General features: G+C 39.4%; 2 protein-coding genes across 3 annotated transcripts in view; one reads left to right on the forward strand and one right to left on the reverse strand.

The window, feature by feature from the left end:
- The window catches only part of LOC132144806 (G1/S-specific cyclin-E2-like), a 30,304-nt gene extending 25,868 nt beyond the window's left edge, over positions 1-4,436 (forward strand). Inside the window, exons 1-3 of one of the 2 annotated variants that reach the window (XM_059555373.1) lie at positions 2,514-2,621; positions 3,798-3,955; positions 4,139-4,436. In XM_059555373.1, coding sequence (XP_059411356.1) covers positions 2,591-2,621; positions 3,798-3,955; positions 4,139-4,222 — 273 coding nt within the window. In that variant the 5' untranslated portion in view covers positions 2,514-2,590 and the 3' untranslated portion in view covers positions 4,223-4,436. Of the gene's footprint in view, positions 1-2,513; positions 2,622-3,797; positions 3,956-4,138 lie in introns of those variants that run through there. The other variant, XR_009434412.1, reaches the window with a different exon arrangement.
- Positions 4,437-4,639: 203 nt separating this feature from the next.
- ints8 (integrator complex subunit 8) overlaps positions 4,640-14,433 on the reverse strand; it is a 29,511-nt gene continuing 19,717 nt past the window's right edge. Inside the window, 8 exon segments of the mRNA XM_059556960.1 lie at positions 4,640-4,661; positions 4,839-4,993; positions 5,279-5,381; positions 5,455-5,482; positions 5,485-5,524; positions 5,603-5,634; positions 5,637-5,652; positions 5,785-5,888. Of these exon segments, the coding sequence (XP_059412943.1) occupies positions 4,640-4,661; positions 4,839-4,993; positions 5,279-5,381; positions 5,455-5,482; positions 5,485-5,524; positions 5,603-5,634; positions 5,637-5,652; positions 5,785-5,888 (500 nt within the window).

The raw sequence follows: 14,433 nt of genomic DNA on the forward strand, positions 1-14,433 counted from the left end.
CCCACGAGTGCAGCAGCCGTTCTGCCTCGGCAGAAGCGGGGCCAGCACCGTGGGGAACGCTGGTGAAGGCTCCCTCCTTGAAGAGAGCCCTCCGGAATCGAAGCGTCCGCATTGGCAATCGTTCACATGCCCAATGCCCCCTCAAGAGCCGACTCAGTGTGCTTCGATCCCAGGCAAGCCACGCATAAACTCTGTGTGTCCCCACTCGTGATGTAGCGAGGGCAGGGAGGAACACACAATCTATAACGTGGCTTGGAATCGCCCTTAATATGTTTGGTCTTGTGCTTTACTTTAGGAATATTGAGCTGTTTTAGCGATCTTTTAATGGCTAAGAGACAGACAACAATAAATAGGACCAACGGGACAGACTTTTGACATGCACACACAGAGCGCTTGCTGACAGACGCGAAGCTGAAGCCAGCTGCACGGCACGTGCTTTTATAGCTTCCTGGTCGCTACGTCACCCCGCCCGTGATGTCACGCCCTTCCGTTGGACAAATTGCACACGATATTCAGAGTCGGTCTCATCAGGGACGTTCCCCAAAGCATTCGACGAAGCTCGAGTTCCTGAAAAGGAACCCACGTTTCTAGCATTTGTAAAACTGCATTTTTCCATCACAAAAATATATCTAAATTACGGCCTATGCTCTCAATGTCAAATGCAGAAATGTTAATCCATGCATTTATGACCTCAAGGTTACAAGGTTATTGTAATGCTTTATTGGGTGGTTGTTCTGCATGCTTAGTAAACAATTTACAGCTAGTCCAAAATGCAGCAGCAAGAGTTCTTACTAGAACCACGAAGTATGACCATATTGTTTGGGAGGCAGACACACTCTTGCAGTTTAAATCTAGATTAAAGACCCATCTCTTTAACCTGGCTTACACATAACATACTAATATGCTTTTAATATCCAAATCCGTTAAAGGATTTTTAGGCTGCATTAATTAGGTAAACCGGAAACGGGAACACTTCCCATAACACCCTATGTACTTGCTACATCATTAGAACAATGGCATCTACGCTAATATTTGTCTGTTTCTCTTTTATTCTGAGGTCACCGTTGCCACCAGATCCAGTCTGTATCCAGATCAGAGGGTCACTGCAGTCACCCGGATCCAGTACGTATCCAGACCAGATGGTGGATCAGCACCTAGAAACCTCTACAGCCCTGAAAGACAGCGGAGACCAGGACAACTAGAGCCCCAGATACAGATCCCCTGTAAAGACCTTGTCTCAGAGGAGCACCAGGACAAGACCACAGGAAACAGATGATTCTTCTGCACAATCTGACTTTGCTGCAGCCTGGAATTGAACTACTGGTTTCGTCTGGTCACCCAACTGAGAACTGGCCACCCAACTGAGCCTGGTTTCTCCCAAGGTTTTTTTCTCCATTCTGTCAACGATGGAGTTTCGGTTCCTTGCCGCTGTCGCCTCTGGCTTGCTTAGTTGGGGTCACTTCATCTACATGATATCATTGACTTGATTGCATATAAATGCACAGACACTATTTAACTGAACAGAGATGACATCACTGAATTCAATGATAAACTGCCTTTAACTATCATTTTGCATTATTGACACACTGTTTTCCTAATGAATGTTGTTCAGTTGCTTTGACACAATGTATTTTATTTAAAGCGCTATATAAATAAAGGTGACTTGACTCAAGAGAAAAAGTGACAGAGGCAGACTTAAACTTTAATTCATCAACTGGCCGCTAGTAGCTTGCTACAAAAGGGAGTCAATCCCATAGACTCCCCTTTGTTAAAATGCTCAACTTTACAGCATGCTTACATCCTGGTGCAAAAACATATTTTGGTCTATATATCTAAATTTGCTTTCCATGACAATTGTGAGGGGGGGATGAATTTTTTTTCATTCATCCATTTAAATTAAATTAAGCCTTAAAGTTCTGCATAATTAAGGGCGCGGCCATTTGAGTTACAAGTGGATTGCTAAATGATTCCCGGTTCTGCAGTGGAGACCCCTGAAGAGAGAGAGAGAGGGTGCAGAAATCATTACAGAAATTCATAAATCAGTTTTATCAGTGAAATGTCAAAACATGAATAAATAGATATAAAAAACAACATGTTGAAAATAACATTTACAATTTAGCATGTGATTATGTGGCTTCAAATATTTTTTAATTTCTTTGTTACATTTTATGCATCTGTAATTTTGATTATACATTCTTGGCAAATCTCATTCACATTTCATACATTTTTTAAATTGACTTATCTTTTGAACATTTATGTACTTGTATGAATGTCCCCTACTTTTACTCAATACAGAATAGCTGAAAATGGGAACATAAAAAGCATCTAATAAAAAAAAAGAAAAAAAAAGAATGAGAAAATATTGAACTTTTAGTTCAAACTAAATATTGAACTCAGGAAACCTACATTCAGATCACACACACTTTCCCCACACCGTTATAAACTATTAAATGATCAAATCAAGACAACTACTGTGAAAAATCTAATATGCTTTTTGTGTTTGTTTTAGCTCTTAGATTGGTGCATCCTTGATATCAACTCTTTGGACTTTAAATATGGAGTCTTAGCAGCGGCGGCTTTTAGCCACTTTATGTCAGCTGATGTCGTCCAAAAAGTATCGGGTAAGATTTTAACAAGGTCTACTGGTATATAAATTCTTCATGTTTCTAAAGCTGTTTTTAATTATCTAAACCAGTTTGAAGCAGTTTAGAATGCATGTGCCTACATTGCGGTGTGACAAAATAAAATTCAAACTCACATTAGACACATTTAATATTGAATAAAGCGCATATACAAGTCCTATTGTGTATGTTGTTCCTGCCGCGACGTGACTAAAAATAAAAAAACGATTCTAATCCCATGTTGCTAATTGTCACGTTTCGCTGCCTCGGGTGATTAGGACAAAAAATATAAAGAAAATATACTTTTTATCCCATCGTGTCTGGTTGGGACACCCGGTGTGATAGTTTGAACCCCCCCCCCCCCCCAAACAATCTAAGCATAAAAATATTAATACTGACAAACCTAATAATTGTATCTGCAATAAGGGAAAGTGGAGAGAAGAGATCTGGGCTGGAGAATTCACTCCATAATGAATTGGTGGGTTTCTGTTAAATGTGAGCCAAAATCATCACAATTAAATGAACCAAAGACTTAAACTACTGCAGTCTGTGTGCATTGAATTTATTTAATACACGAGTTTCACAATTTGAGAGGAATTACTGAAATAAATGAACTTTTCCACGTCATTCTAATTCATTGAGATGCACCTGTTTATAGGTCAGTGGCTCTTTGCTTGGTATTGCTGGCAGAATTCAGCCCTCGGCTAAAAATAATTGAGGAACCCTGGTGTAAATGCTAGTTCTTCTTCCTGACACATTACATTTACATTTAGTCATTTAGCAGATGCTTTTATTCAAAGCAACTTACAAATGAGGACAATAGAAGCAATCAAAATTAGCAAAAAAGCAATGAAACCAGCAATTAACAATAAAAACAACAGTGAAACAACCGCATAATGCAGTTTACTCTTTCCACCAGGATTTTCCTGTGCATTTTTTATTACAGGGATTTTCAGTTCATGAGTAAAATAAGGTCTGGTAACATAACATAGCGATACTAGACATTTTGTTGTACACATAAAGGGCACATTGATTCTTATGGCAAACATACATTTTTAAAGATAACTGCATCAACATGTGCATTGTTTTTGTGCAGTTTATATTACTGAGCAAAGCATAAAGAGTAGTAGTTTGGAGCATGTGTAGATCAGACGAATCTGTTTGTCCTCCACACAGGACTGAAGTGGGAGGCCATTGAGACCTGTGTGAACTGGATGGCTCCTTTCGTGGAGTCCATGATGTGTTATGAGAGCGCACGGCTAAGAGAATTTGGCCAAGTGACTTCTGAGGAAAGACACAACATTCAAACACATGTGGACTACCTCTGCATGCTGGTGAGTCTAGAGCTTAACTCATATTAATCGTAGAGATCAGCGCTATCGGCGGTTGCAGAAGTTTAGAGGTGGAATGAGGAACATTTATGAGCATGTTGTGCTCATTTGGTTCTGCGGTGGCATTGTTTCAGTCAGGTCCATTTAACCATTTTTTTTTAATGGAGGTCATGTTCTCATTTACAGAAAGAGGCTCAGGAGAAGCAGTCAAAAAGCCTGGAGCCCTTCTTCCCACCAACACCACCCAGCAGCGCTGAGAAACCCAGCTAACACTAGTGTTCATTCAGTAGGATCAGTGAACTGTGATTTTTACTGTCACTCTAGCTCTAGACTTCATCTCAAGCTCAGGTCATTCAACATAATATGTGCACAGGTAACTGCTATTTAAGTAGCAAAATAGACTTCAAAAAGCAACACTGTTTTATATTCTGAATAGGCATTCCCTGTGATTATTATGGTTCTTATACTTAAAAATATAGTGCAAAAAAAAAAAAAACAAGAGCAGGCCTCAGAATTTGTGTAGGATTTTTGTACATTTTCTATTTTATTTTTATGTTTTTCTCTGGAGTTCAAATGATGACTTCCTAAAATTCCAAATTTCCTGCCAGTCCAATGTTCGTTATACAGCATAGGGTTCATTTGTGTATAGAATGTTTACATGTGCTCATTTCAACTTTACCAAAGGCATTAAATTGTGCGTTTGATTGTTCTTTATTGACACATAATTGTGAAAATTAGATGTGTGTGAATGTGTGTGTGTGTGTGTGTGTGTGTGTGTGTGTGTGTGTGTGTGTGTGTGTGTGTGTATATACATTTGTATATTATAAAAATAGGACAAAACAAATTATCATAGCCATATTTATTTGACAGGTAAAAAAAAAAAAACCCCAGTAAAAAAAAAGTAAAACACTCCCTTGGAATGAAATTAAAGTAGAGTTTAGCCAAGGCCTGTAGGAATTTCTTCTTCATTTTTTGTGCTGTAAGCTGCAGGACTTCCTCTGGATTACTGGAGTTTAACTCTGTCTGTCCGATGGCCTTGATCTGTGTTCAAAAAGATTAACCATCATTAGCTTCACATCTATGTACTAAGCTGATTTAGTTTCATGTGTGATGGCAAATAGTTTCATCTGAAAATTAAGCAACTTCTGTACAAATCTTGCTTTGAAACTGCACTGAAATTAAATATTGGTACATATTGTTAAGACTGCATTTCCGCAGTATCTTGAATAAATGTCTTGAGACACTCAATGTGCTGACTAAAGGCTCATTCAAATGCTTTTATGAATACATTTGCTCAAGTAGAGCACAAGACTGATAACAGCGCACTCGTGTTGGTCTGAGACTGGGTCTTCTTTAAAAAGGATACATCAGATGTTCCAGTATCATCACATCCCAGATGTAATCATAGAACGAACCCATAGAGTCATGACTGATGGAATAGAGAAAAAACCAATAAGAGATTGTTTCCAACTTTGTAAGGCAGGCATGCATTGCAAGTTCACCTGTTTTGCTTTTGTAGAGCTTTGAATGCATGTAGTCGACTTCTCTCAGAAACTGGCAGAGAACAGCCACCTGCAGAGTGCACACAATAACATCATGAGTGACACAGTGCAAACCTCTTGAGACCAGACTCATGAAGCGGTTTGTTACTTGAGTGTGACAGTTCGACAGCGAGCAGCATTGATCATTCTCTTCAGGACCTGCAGAAACATTCAGCTCATGTCAGTCCTGACAGTGTCACATGATCTCTACATGACACTTACTAACAGGACAAAATTAGAAATAAAAGCATTTGCTTTATTTGTTCACAAGGTTCTGCAGATTTCCAGCACCTGGTCGGTGTAGACGTCAGGAGGAACTGGTTTAGTGAAGTAATCAGAGCACACGGTCCCCGCCTGCAGGTAATAGTGCTTCGCTGCAGAATACTGGTTGGTCACTGAAAGAACAAAAGAAGAAAAAATAAGAGAACATTAAACTTGAGTTTAGTATGTAAAAATAAACTGGAGCTGTGAATTAAGTTTTCATCCTTCAATTCGTATTGGCAAAATACTGTAAACGGAATTCTTTTAGCATTTGAACCTATTTAAAACTGAAATTTGACCATGAAAATCTGTTTTAAAAATATTTTGCTCGAAAATAATTATAAAAATAGGCTTTGTTTAAAAAGATTTAAAAACAATGCATCTCTATGAACTCATCTCTATGAAATATCATGCATCTGACAGACTAGGCCAAGATTTTTTAATTCTTTAAATGTCAAAACATTTATTTAGGAATTAAACTTTATTTTCAGAGTAAAGTTATTGGATTACATTTTATGAAGACTTTCATTTTGAATGTTCAGTATCAGTCTCTGTTGTAAATAGTTAAATATTTTGATGAAAACAAAACTTTGCAAATATTTTATACTTTTGTATGTTTTAGTTACATCAGACTTTGAGTGAATTTAAGTATTCTAGCATGAACTTAAATTTAGTATTAGGTTGAACTGCTTAGGGCTGGGACTGAAATCTAAAAACCATGATAATTATATGCCTTTCTTAACCATGGCTGTGGTACACACATCACTTAATGGTAATAACCAAATCAAAAATTTATTAACCCAGCTTACAACTACACCAAAAATAAACACAAGCATAAATACACACTCATAAAGCGATTTACAGGTGCTTCTCAATAAATTAGAATGTCGTGGAAAAGTTAATTAATTTCAGTAATTCAACTCGTATATTAAATAAATCCTATGCACACAGACTGAAGTAGTTTAATTCTTTGGTTCTTTTAATTGTGATGAACAAATTAGAATAATTTATAAGACCAATAAAAAATAATTAAAAAAAATTTTTTATTGAATAGTTGGCCTTCTGGAAAGTATGTTCATTCTGTTCATCACTGTACATGTACTCAATACTTGGTAGGGCCTCCTTTTGCTTTAATTACTGCCTCAATTCGAAGGTTTCTGTGACAGTGGCCTTCAGCTCATCTGCATTTTTTGGTCTCTTGTTTCTCATTTTCCTCTTTACAATAGTTAATATTCTCTGTGGGGTTCAGGTCTGGTGAGTTTGCTGGCTACATGGCCAGTCAAGCACACCAACACCATGGCCATTTAACCAACTTTTGGTGCTTTTGGCAGTGTGGGCAGGAGCCAAATCCTGCTGGAAAATAAAATTAGAATCTTCAAATAACTGGTCAGCAAAAGGAAGCATGAAGTGCTTGATGCCTTGACCCCAGCCTCAGTCCATTCCTAATGAATTTCACTCAAATACTTGAATGGATTTTGCTTGACAATCCACATAAGGCTGTGGTTCTCTCGGTTGGTTGTGCATCTTTTTCTTCCACACTTTTTCCTTCCACTCAACTTCCTGTTAACATGCTTGGATACAGCACTCTGTGAACAGCCAGCTTCTTTGACAATGAGCGTTTGTGGCTTATCCTCCTTGTGAAGGGTGTTAATGATTGTCTTCTGGACAACTGTCAGGTCAGCGGTCTTCCCCATAATTGTGTAGCCTAGTGAACCAAACTCAGACCATTGACAGAGACAATTTTGAAGGCTCCCAGTTTTTCACAAGTTCATCAAACAACCGCAGTAAGATTATTTCATCAAGCACAGTGAGTAATGACTTCTCCTGCTATTGTTATTTGTACCTCTTGCCACATGTACAGTTTATCTATCTCTGTCGCAGATGAGGAATTCACATGTGATAAATGCCGGGCAATAGTTAGGCTGACAGAGAAGATTTCAGAATTAGAGACAATCATCCAAACTTTAATTGAGGACAGTAAGAATGTTAGGGCACTAGATATGGCTTTGGATGCGTCTAGATCAGGGATTCCTGTACATTGTTCGGTTCCGGAAACAGAGTCCCTGCAGCAGGGCAACTGGGTGATGGTGAGGCAGCGTAGTCGTGGGTCAAAACACCGCTCTTCTGTTCCGAAACATTAAACAGGTTCTCCCCACTCAGTGATGCACCCACTGAGAAACCTGATGAAATTGCTCTAGTTATTGGTGATTCTATTGTACGGAATGTGAATATAGAGACACCAGCCACCATAGTCAAATGTTTACTGGGAGCCAGAGTGCCTGACATCTTGGCAAATTTAAAAGTGCTGGCTGATGCTAAACGTAAATACAGTAAGATTGTTATTCATGCCGGCACTAATGGTGTTCGACTTCGCCAGTCGGAGATCACTAAAAATAACATTAAAGAGGTGTGTGAACTTGCAAGCACGATGTCAGACACTGTAATATACTCTGGTCCCCTCCCTGCTAACCGTGGTGACGAGATGCATAGCAGATTGTCATCACTAAATGGCTGGATATCTAAGTGGTGCCCACAGAATAACATAGGTTTCATAGACAATTGGACGAGATTTTGGGGCAGACCTGACCTGTTGAAAAGAGATGGTCTTCATCCCTCCTGGGGTGGCGCCACTCTTCTCTCTAGAAATATAGCAAATGGTCTTAGAGTTTATAGTTGACTAACTGGGGCCCAGGTCATGAAGCAGACAGACTGGCTAAACCGACCGTCTGCTAGCTGCCTCCTGTCACAGAGGTCAGTTAATTCTCAGCACATAGAGACTCTTTCACCTAGATATCACACTATAGAGACTGTGTCTGTTCCCCGAACTAGAAAATACAAAAAACATCCAAACCAAGTTAAGATTAACAATTTAATTGAGATTCAACCAATAAAAAACAGATGCAATATGGATAAACAAATGATAAAGCATGGCTTATTGAATATCAGATCCCTTTCTACGAAAAACTTTTTGTAAATAATATGATCACTGATCATAATGTAGATGTACTCTGTTTGACAGAAACCTGGCTAAAACCTGATGATTACATTATTTTAAATGAGTCCACCCCCCAAGATTACTGTTATAAACATGAGCCGCGTCTATAAGGCAAAGGGGGGGGGGGGTGTTGCTTCAATTTATAACAACGTTTTCAGGATTTCTCAGAGGGCAGGCTTCAAGTATAACTCGTTTGAAGTAATGGTGCTACATATAACTTTATCCAGAGAAAAAAATGTTAATGATAAATCCCCTATTATGTTTGTAATGGCTACTATATACAGGCCACCAGGGCACCATACAGACTTTATTAAAGAGTTTGGTGATTTTACATCCGAGTTAGTTCTGGCTGCAGATAAAGTTTTAATAGTTGGTGATTTTAATATCCATGTTGATAATGAAAAGATGCATTGGGATCAGCATTTATAGACATTCTGAACTCTATTGGTGTTAGACAACAGGTTTCAGGACCTACTCATTGTCGAAATCATACTCTAGATTTAATACTGTCACATGGAATTGATAGTGTTGGAGTTGATAGTGTTGAAATTATTCAGCCAAGTGATGATATCTCAGATCATTATTAAGTTCTGTGCAAACTTCATATAGCCAAAATTGTAAATTCTACTTCTTGTTACAAGTATGGAAGAACCATCACTTCTACCACAAAAGACTGCTTTTTAAGTTATATCCAAAACCTCAGAACAACTTGATGATATAACAGAAACTATAGACTCTCTCTTTTCTAGCACTTTAAATAAAGTTGCTCCTTTACGCTTAAGGAAGGTTAAGGAAAACAGTTTGACACCATGGTATAATGAGCATACTCGCACCCTAAAGAGAGCAGCCCAAAAAATGGAGCTCAGCTGGAAGAAAACAAAACTAGAGGTATTTCGTATTGCTTGGCGGGAAAGTAACCTATGCTACAGAAAAGCATTAAAAACTGCTAGATCCGATTACTTTTCTTCTCTTTTAGAAGAAAACAAACATAACCCCAGGTATTTATTCAATACAGTGGCTTAAATTAACAAAAAATAAAGCCTCAACAAGTGTTGACATTTCCCAACACCACAGCATTAATGACTTTATGAACTACTTTACTTTTAAAGTCGATACTATTAGAGATAAAATTGCAACCATTCAGCCGTCAGCTACAGTATCACATCAGACAGTGCACTATAGACCCCCTGAGGAACAGTTCCACTCATTCTCTACTATAGGAGAGGAAGAATTGTATAAACTTGTTAAATCATCTAAACCAACAACATGTATGTTAGACCCTATACCATCTAAGCTCCTAAAAGAGGTGCTTCGAGAAGTCATAGATCCTCTTCTGACTATTATTAATTCCTCATTGTCATTAGGATATGTCCCCAAAACCTTCAAACTGGCTGTTATTAAGCCTCTCATCAAAAAACCACAACTTGAACCCAAAGAACTAGTTAATTATAGACCAATCTCGAATATCCCTTTTCTGTCCAAGATACTAGAAAAGGTTGTATCCTCACAATCATATTCCTTCTTAGAGAAAAATGGTATATGTGAGGATTTCCAGTCAGGATTTAGACTGTATCATAGTACTGAGACTGCTCTCCTTAAAGTTACAAATGATCTACTCTTATCATCTGATCGTGGGTGTATCTCTCTATTAGTTTTATTGGATCTTAGTGCTGCGTTTGACACAACTGACCACAACATTCTTTTGCATAGACTTGAACACTTTGTTGGCATCAATGGAAGTGCATTAGCATGGTTTAAATCGTACTTATATGACCGCCATCAGTTCGTAGCAGTGAATGAAGATGTATCATATCGATCACAAGTGCAGTATGGAGTACCTCAAGGCACAGTACTAGGGCCACTACTCTTCGCTCTTCGCTCACGCTTTATATGTTACCCTTGGGAGATATCATCAGGAAACATGGTGTTGGCTTTCACTGTTATGCTGATGATACTCAGCTCTATATTTCTTCGCAGCCCGGTGAAACACACCAATTTGAAAAACAAATGGAATGCATAGTTGATATAAAAAACTGGATGACGAGTAATTTCTTACTGCTAAATTCTGAAAAAAACTGAGGTGTTAATTATAGGACCTAAAAACTCTGCTTGTAATAACCTAGAACACTGTTTCTAGCACTTGTAAAACTGCATTTTTCCATCTCAAAATTATATCTAAATTACGGCCTATGCTCTCAATGTCAAATGCAGAAATGTTAATCCATGCATTTATGACCTCAAGGTTAGATTATTGTAATGCTTTATTGGGTGGTTGTTCTGCACGCTTAGTAAACAAACTACAGCTAGTCCAAAATGCAGCAGCAAGAGTTCTTACTAGAACTAGGGAGTATGACCATATTAGCCCAGTACTGTCAACACTGCACTGGCTCCCTATCAAACATCGTATAGATTTTAAAATATTTCTTATTACTTATAAAGCCCTGAATGGTTTTGCACCTCAGAATTTGAATGAGCTCCTTTAACATTATAATCCTCTACGTCCGCTATGTTCTCAAAACTCAGGCAATTTAATAATACCTAGAATATCAATATCAATTCTGCGGGCGGCAGATCCTTTTCCTATTTGGCGCCTAAACTCTGGAATAACTCTAGATTAAAAATCTAGATTAAAGACCCATTTCTTTAATCTGCTTTACACATAACATACTAATATGCTTTTAATAATCCAAATCCATTAAAGGATTTTTAGGCTGCATTAATTAGGTAAACCGGAAACGGAAACACTTCCCATAACACCCTATGTACTTGCTACATCATTAGAAGAAAGGCATCTATGCTAATATTTGTCTGTTTCTCTCTTACTCCGAGGTCACCATAGCCACCAGATCCAGTCTGTATCCAGATCAGAGGGTCACTGCAGTCACCCGGATCCAGTACGTATCCAGACCAGATGGTGGATCAGCACCTAGAAAGGACCTCTACTGCCCTGAAAGACAGCCGAGACCAGGACAACTTGAGCCCCAGATACAGATCCCCTGTAAAGACCTTGTCTAGGAGGACCTGCAGGACAAGACCACAGGAAACAGATGATTCTTCTGCACAATCTGACTTTGCTGCAGCCTGGAATTTAACTACTGGTTTCGTCTGGTCAGTGGAGAACTGGCCCCCCAACTGAGCCTGGTTTCTCCCAAGGTTTTTTTCTCCATTCTGTCATCGATGGAGTTTCGGTTCCTTGCCGCTGTCGCCTCTGGCTTGCTATGTTGGGGTCACTTCATCTAAAGTTCAGGCGATATCGTTGACTTGATTGCAAATAAATGCACAGACACTATTTAACGACACAGAGATGACATCACTGAATTCAATGATGAACTGCCTTTAACTATCATTTTTCATTATTGACACACTGTTTTCCTAATGAATGTTGTTCAGTTTCTTTGATGCAATGTATTTTGTTTAAAGCGCTATATAAATAAAGGTGACTTGACTTGACTTGGCTCTGGAAACCTTTTGTGTGGTAGGGCAGTCTAAGTACCGCCCTATTAAATGTGGTTTTCACCTGAATGACAGGTGCGACAGCTTATCGGGTGTATTTAAGGCATAGTTTGTCACCAGGGTACGCATCGTACAATAGTTGGTGTGTGTGCGCCTGGCTCGCGGGAGCCAGGTTATGGTCACGATTGGTACGATGTTGCTGTTGGGTACAGGCTGTCCTTCGCTCAAGAATGCCTGCATATTTGCAGTTCATCGATTATGGATAAATCTGTGAGTAACCAAACCCGTGTGTTTAGCGATCTACTTCTGGTGCAGCTGCTCGTGAGCACTTCGATGCTGTGGACAGAAAGGCAAAACTCTCCTTAGACAGGGTTAAGACTGCACTGTTTGTTCTGCTGCTATTTTTATGACTGTGACCGTTTTTTTTTTGTATTTGATCATTGCTTTGTTTGCTTTTTGTTTTTCACTCTCATACTGGTGTTTTTGGTGGAGGGTGGCTAGTCTGAGCCGTCATTTAAAGAGATGTACCGTTAACGGTGCCTGCTTAGCCCCACCAGTTGTTATATTGCCACCAGCAGCGTGTTTTTGTTTAATGTTGATTTAAGTTTTGTTAGCGGAGTTCTTCAGCTTTGAAGGTTTTTTTTTGTTCTTTAACTATTTTTTTTTTTTTTGTATCTCGTGTGATTTAATTCGAAGCCTGTTTTCACTTGTATTGTTTGCTTTATTATTTTCTGGTTTTGCTCTCTTTAACTTCTTGCTGCTCCATGATATGTCTAGGCTCATGAGCTTTTGGCACAAACCTAGTGGAGTATTTACATCTCTCTGTCTGACCCCTGTGGCCAGTAAATTGTCCATTGCTGTTCCCCTCCATGGTTTGAACTTATTCTAATGCAAGTTGTTGGATTGAATGTGAGTTGAACTAGTGTTTTTTTTTTACTTTCTCTTTTTTTGTTTATTTCAGGTGCTGAAGGCCCCCAGCGAGGGAAGCTAGCTGTCTTGGCCCTGTGGTGGTTGTGTTTCTCTCACAGAGTGTTTGCCATTTGAGATCTGCGTCTCCCTCATTTAGAGTGTGTGTGGTGTGAGTGTTTGTGCGGGGCATAGTTGGGTGAGTGGTGTGTCTTAGGATACTCACTGTTCAGCTAGCTGCCCTACTGGTAAGCCTCAGCCGCAAAGTATCTTTTTTTTTTTTTTTTTTTTTTGGTCAACAGTTTTTTAAATTTTAATTATTATTGTGAAATAAAAGCATTTTTTATTTAGATCCACGTCTCTTGTATTTAGTGGTAACAAACCTGTGTGCTATATTTCGGGTATAAATTTCCCCGTTCACAGAAACGGGGTGGCATAGTCTGTGCCAGTTTCTGCAGTTTGCAGAATTGAGGGATATGCTTAAATCCCAGCAAGCACAGTTGACTAAACTTACACAAAGTTTTGCCCTTTTGCAGGCTTCTCCGTTGCGGGGGCAATCTTCCCGTCAGGAACCAGTTATTTGTAGAAGGTGTCAAAAGCCTGGTCATTTTGCCAGAGATTGTGATGAGGAACATGTCCCCTCTCGCCCTCAGCTCCCCTCCCACTCCATCCCACTAGGAACTGGAGGTAAACAGCCTGGCCCATCGGCAGCGTCGGAAAACTAGCCCCCACCGTGCTTCAGGGCCATAGCACGGGTGGGGAGGTAACTGGCTCAAACGTCTTGAATATGTCGCATTTAATGTCGTCATGCCCACACCTTGTTGTTGTAATTGGTGGAGTTCGAGTGCCCTGTCTGGTCGATACTGGTTCCATGGTAACTACAATTACTGAGAGTTGTTTTCGGAAATATTTTGAACCTTGGGGGCAGGATCGACTTAAATCGTGCCAGTGGTTGCAGCTTAGAGCCGCTATGGTCTTTCAATCCCCTATATTGGTTATATGGAATTGAGCATTGAACTGTGTGGTCAAGTGATTACAGGATGTGGTGTGCTTGTTGTGCGGGATCCTCCTGGTGGCTTGTGTACAAGGGTCCCAGGTGTTCTGGGGCTTTTTGGACAGCATGGACCGGCCCTGTTTGATTCACTTTCAACCATAGATGTCCCAAATTCTGTATTACAGGTGCTGCAACATTGTCGTCGAGTTGATAATCAGTCTCCTGTGGTACGTTCAGGAAGAGTTAGAGTGCGAGGGCAGAGACCATGTCGCATTCCAGGTGGCATGATGAAGTTTGTAGCCGCTACTTGTTCTGAAAAATATGCCAAGAG

Source organism: Carassius carassius, chromosome 8 (assembly GCF_963082965.1).
Source record: "Carassius carassius chromosome 8, fCarCar2.1, whole genome shotgun sequence".
Taxonomy (NCBI): domain Eukaryota; kingdom Metazoa; phylum Chordata; class Actinopteri; order Cypriniformes; family Cyprinidae; genus Carassius; species Carassius carassius.